At 40.4% G+C, this 5,778-nt stretch overlaps 1 protein-coding gene across 1 annotated transcript in view; it reads left to right on the forward strand.

The window, feature by feature from the left end:
* The window catches only part of akt2l (v-akt murine thymoma viral oncogene homolog 2, like), a 16,109-nt gene that overhangs the window by 6,619 nt on the left and 3,712 nt on the right, over positions 1-5,778 (forward strand). The window contains exons 8-11 of the mRNA XM_016464522.1: positions 1,015-1,083; positions 1,812-1,934; positions 4,287-4,415; positions 5,501-5,715. Coding sequence (XP_016320008.1) covers positions 1,015-1,083; positions 1,812-1,934; positions 4,287-4,415; positions 5,501-5,715 — 536 coding nt within the window. The remainder of the gene's footprint in view (positions 1-1,014; positions 1,084-1,811; positions 1,935-4,286; positions 4,416-5,500; positions 5,716-5,778) is intronic.

The following is a 5,778-nucleotide window of genomic DNA, read 5'->3' on the forward strand; positions in this document are numbered from 1 at the left end:
GTGAGTGTGCGTGTGTGTGTGTGTGTGTGTGAGCGTGAGTGTGTGTGTGTGAGTGTAACTGAGTGAGTGTGAGCGTACGTGTGAGCGAGCGTGTGTGAGCGTGAGCGTGTGTGTGAGTGTAACTGTGAGTGAGTGAGTGAGCGTGCATGTGTGTGTGTGTGTGAGTGTAACTGTGAGTGAGTGAGCGTGCGTGTGAGCGTGCGTGTGTGTGTGAGCGTGCGTGAGTGTGTGTGAGCGTGTGTGCGTGTGTGAGCGTGTGTATGTGAGCGTGTGTGAGCGTGTGTGTGAGTGTGAGTGAGTGAGCATGCGTGTGTGTGTGAGTGTAACTGAGTGTGTGTGAGCGTGCGTGTGAGCGTGCGTGTGTGTGTGAGTGTGTGTGAGCGTGCGTGTGAGCGAGCGTGTGTGTGTGTGAGCGTGCGTGTGAGCGAGCGTGTGTGTGTGTGAGCGTGCGTGTGAGCGAGCGTGTGTGTGTGTGAGCGTGCGTGTGAGCGAGCGTGTGTGTGTGTGAGCGTGCGTGTGAGCGAGCGTGTGTGTGTGTGAGCGTGCGTGTGAGCGAGCGTGTGTGTGTGTGAGCGTGCGTGTGAGCGAGCGTGTGTGTGTGTGAGCGTGCGTGTGAGCGAGCGTGTGTGTGTGTGAGCGTGCGTGTGAGCGAGCGTGTGTGTGTGTGAGCGTGCGTGTGAGCGAGCGTGTGTGTGTGTGAGCGTGCGTGTGAGCGAGCGTGTGTGTGTGTGAGCGTGCGTGTGAGCGAGCGTGTGTGTGTGTGAGCGTGCGTGTGAGCGAGCGTGTGTGTGTGTGAGCGTGCGTGTGAGCGTGCGTGTGTGTGGGTGAGCGTGTGAGCGTGCGTGAGTGTGTGTGCGTGAGTGTGCGTGCGCGTGTGAGCGTGCGTGTGAGAATGCGTGTGTGTGCGAGCGTGTGTGTGTGCGAGCGTGTGTGTGCGAGCGCGTGTGTGAGCGTGTGTTCATGTCACATGTATGAATGTCTCTGTATGGCTGACTGCTCTCTGTTGTGTTTTAGACTCTTAAATATGCCTTCCAGACCCCTGACCGGCTGTGTTTTGTGATGGAGTATGCTAACGGAGGAGAGGTAAGAGCGTTTTTTTATAGTAATAAAAATCATTTAGTTCAGTAAAAGAACAGACACTACAATTAAAAACTGAACGCGGCTGCTCAATGCAGTTGAACGACAGTCGCATCACAGATCAGATTTAATTTCTCCAGTGAGGAGAGCGAGTCGAGCCGACTGACGAGAAGAGTGAGGCGAGACAGACAAGATGATCGCGGATGATTTAGTTTCGAAACGAGATGCTAAAGTGCCTGTTTGGCAATATTTTGGATTTTGAAAAGCCTGTTGACTTATGCAGTTCATTTAAGGAGATTTTGGAAGTTTTTTTTAAACATTCGTTTCTTATTTAATTGGTTCCACAATGTTTGCTGATTTTTTAACTTTGTGTTAGTTATTTTTATTTGACATCAAGGTATATGCCGTGCCTCCAAGCTTTCTTATTCGTTTTGCTAATACACAGTCCACGTTTCTTATTTATTTGGTTCCACAGTGTTTGCTGATTTTCAGTTTTGTATTCAAACTTTGTGTAAGTTATTCTGTATTAGGCATAGCCTATAGAATGGTGTATTTTGATTTTTTTTTTGTTAATAAAAGTTCTATGATTTATATAGGCTAAGTTGAGTTTGAAGTATTTAGTTGTTGCTTGAATTGCCGCTAGTTTGATGTCGATTAACACTAGTGAGCGTGTGTTTCAGTCAGCCGCTGCTGTTTTCTCTCTCGTGTGGTTCTGACGTGTCTCTCGCCCACAGCTGTTCTTCCATCTGTCCCGTGAGCGTGTCTTCTCTGAGGACAGAGCGCGCTTCTACGGCGCTGAGATCGTCTCCGCTCTCAACTATCTGCACTCACAGAACGTCGTCTACAGGGACCTGAAGGTCAGACGCACACCAACATTTTATTTAGTATTTTTCATCGCAGTTTATATTTTTTGGTACATGAAAAAGTTGCTACATATTGCATAGTTTCTTACATCATTGCAACACATGTTAGAAATGTCCTCATTATGTCAAAGCAAGTCACCTTTATTTCTGCACTAGGGCCGTCAAGCGATTAAAAAGAGTTAATCTAATTAATTACATGACGTGCCAAATAATTAATCTAATTAACTGCACATCAGTTTTGGCTGAGGAATAAGATAATTTATTAATTATTGTGTTAATAGATATTACAAAGAAGTAGCTTTAGAAGAAATATTTTGATTGAACATTGCATAAATAATATGAAATCTGTATTTTTTTTTCGAGAATTGAATATTGAAATATGAAATTTTTTTTAAATGAAATGTATCTCTAATTATGAAACTAAAAGCAACAGTAAGTGCAATGAGTCACTGTCTTAAGTGAGTCATTGAATCATTCATTCAACTGATTAATTTAGAAATAGCAATTGGTTGTTTTTTATGAATGAGTCACTGAATCATTGATTCACTCCATTCGTTCAAAAACGTGGATTCATTTAGTAGTGAATCACTGCTGTGTGCTGATCAGAGACGCTCAACAGTTCTGCTGTGGTTTTGATTAGAACTATTTTCAAACGTGACCCTGGAGCACAAAAGCAGTGTTAAGTCGCTGGGGTATATTTGTAGCAATAGCCAACAATACATTGTATGGGTCAAAATTATACATTTTTCTTTTATGCCAAAAATCATTAGGATATTAAGTAAAGATCATGTTCCATGAAGATATTTAGTACATTTCCTACTGTAAATATATCAAAACTTAATTTTTGATCAGTAATATGCATTGCTAAGAACTTCATTTGGACAACTTTAAAGATGATTTTCTCAATATTTAGATTTTTTTGCACCCTCAGATTCCAGATTTTCAAATAGTTGTATCTCAGCCAAATATTGTCCGATCCTAACAAACCATACATCAATGGAGAGCTTATTTATTCAGCTTTCAGCTGGGCTGCAACAGCTAATCTATAAAATCGATTTTTATTGATTATGAAAATCATCGACAACGATTCTCATTATCGATTAATCGGGTCTGCCCACAGTGCACGTCCAACGGAGTTTACATACTTGTCCAACTTCAGCCGGTCACGTCAAATTAAAGCACTGAATTACAAATTTCTATGGACAAAATGCATCTAAAATAGTGGAGGAAACAGAATGAGATGCTGCAGGAGAGTTACGTGATCCAAGCTGCCCAAAACATGAGAATTCCTTATTTTAAGCTTTAAGCTAATGCATTAGCGTAATGGCTTGCCCTGTCAGGCGCTTTAACAGATGCGTGTGCGTCCTCAGCGCAAAAAAACTTTCAGTTTACGGTCATATCCTTATGTATAAATGTCACAAATTCACGCGAGCATTTCCATTTTTGCATAAAGGTCCATCCTGACAGTCTGTGTTAAATTTTAATCTTTACTGAATGAGCGCCAGCGCGGCGTCAGACAGACGGAAAACAGAGACAATTAATAATCAGCGCAAAAACATTAATTGTGCTGAAATATCTGTTGTTGAAAGTTAAATTAAGGTTTAAAGGTCAACATGCATTGCGCATATTTTATGAGAGTAGGAACTGTAAGGGGATAACAGCGTGTAATTGTCTGAATATAAATATCAGACGCTTCAAACCCGCCTTTAACAGGATAAAGAAATGACACTAAGCCCTGTTCGGAATCCATGAGTTTTATCACTGAGGTGATAAGTACATTTATTTTTACAGACGTCCATATGAGAAACAATTACCGTCCGAATCGGGCTATGACGTGACTGTGGTCAAAGTGAACGTGTGTTCCTGCAGAACATTACTCTTACCTATTGGTTACCACTGAGTTTGTGATTTTATTCGTCTTTATCATCTTTATTATTATAACATTTTTTAATGCAGAGATTTAAACTATACATTGGGCAGAATGTGGAATAGTGTGTTTTTGTCAATAAAATAAAACAAAAAAAAAAGTTTGTTTTTAATCCGATTAATCGAAAAAATAATCGACAAACTAATCGATGATCAAAATAATCGTTAGTTGCAGCCCTAGTATAAATCTCAATTTCAAAAAATTGACCCTTATGACTGGTTTTGTGGTCCAGAGTCACAATTGTGAAATTGATCAATATTGCGTTTAAAATGTAACACAATATTAGTTTCTTGTTTTTTGAACTGTTGTATAAAATCACATTTGCAATCGTGAAACAGCTTTTTCAGCAGCAAAGCGGTTCTACAGAAGACAGTAGTGTCATTATGTGTTGATGATGATCATGTTCTGTGTTCTCTCAGCTGGAGAACCTCATGCTGGATAAAGACGGACATATGAAGATCACAGACTTTGGTCTCTGTAAGGAGGGAATCACAGATGAGGCCACCATGAGAACGTTCTGTGGAACCCCAGAATACCTTGCGCCGGAGGTACTCAACAACACACACGCTCAGGGGCCCAGCAGGGGCCTCACGATGATAGTTCACCCAAACATTAAAATCCTGTCATCATTTACTCACCCTCATGTTTTATTAACATTAAAGGAATAATTCGCCCAAAAATAAAAATTCTGTCATAATGTTTTATTTTTATACCACAATATACTCACTCAAAAGTTGTTTTAAACCTGAATGAGTTTCTTTCTTCTGCTGAACATAAATGCTATTTTGAAGAACGTGGAAAACCAAACAGTTGCTGGCCCCCATTGGCTTCCATAGTATTTTTTTTCCCTACTATCAAATTCAGTGTTGGACCAGCAACTGTTTGTTTACCCACATTCTCCAAAATATCATCTCTTGTGTTCAGCACAAGAAAGAAATTAATACAGGTTTGGGACAACATGTGAGTGAGTAAATAATGACAGAAATTAAATTTTAGGGTGAGCTATCCCTTTAATGACAGTCGGCAGCATGTTTAGTACTGTCCCTTTAAGACCAGCACGCTTCTAATATACAGACACGCATTATATGAGAATAAAAGCCTCGAAAAGTTGTGGAAATGAATCAAATCTGAAACCAACATGGGCATTTTGATAATAAATATACATTTTTCAAATTATGCCAAACTTTAAAATATTTAAAAAGTGTGTGTCTAAAAAGTCTACCAAAAAATAATAATAATAAAAATAATAATAAAAATGGACCAATATAAGCTTTCTGGACCAAAAAAAAATAAATTTGTGTCATTTTTGGCCTTTTTTGGGACACTTTTGTTATAGGTTCGGGAGGGACGGATGAGGGTTTTAATACACAATAGTGTGTTTTTTTCATTACTGGTATATATGAATGCAGTCATTTGTACACATGCTCTTCAGTCGCTTCAGTGTTTGCCTTTCTAAATCTTGATTGGTTCCACATTCTAAGGATCAAATCTGATTGTACATGCATTTGTTTATGCATGCGTCAAACTTGTTTAAATTTCAACTCTAATAATTTTAGTGATACATGTCATCTATGATGTAATGTGGAGCATTGTGACAAAAGTGGCGTCTGGATTTGTTCTCGTGTGTGTTCAGGTGCTGGAGGACAATGATTACGGCCGCGCAGTGGACTGGTGGGGTCTGGGAGTGGTGATGTACGAGATGATGTGCGGACGCTTGCCCTTCTACAATCAGGACCACGAGCGGCTCTTCGAGCTCATCGTGATGGAGGAGATCCGTTTCCCCAAGAACCTCTCGCCTGAAGCCAAAGCGCTGCTCACCGGCCTGCTGAGGAAAGACCCCAAACAGAGGTCAACCTCATCATATATATATATATATATATATATATATATATATACAGCGCTGGCCAAAAT

Source organism: Sinocyclocheilus anshuiensis, unplaced genomic scaffold (genome assembly GCF_001515605.1).
Source record: "Sinocyclocheilus anshuiensis isolate Anshui unplaced genomic scaffold, SAMN03320099.WGS_v1.1 scaffold1386, whole genome shotgun sequence".
Taxonomy (NCBI): domain Eukaryota; kingdom Metazoa; phylum Chordata; class Actinopteri; order Cypriniformes; family Cyprinidae; genus Sinocyclocheilus; species Sinocyclocheilus anshuiensis.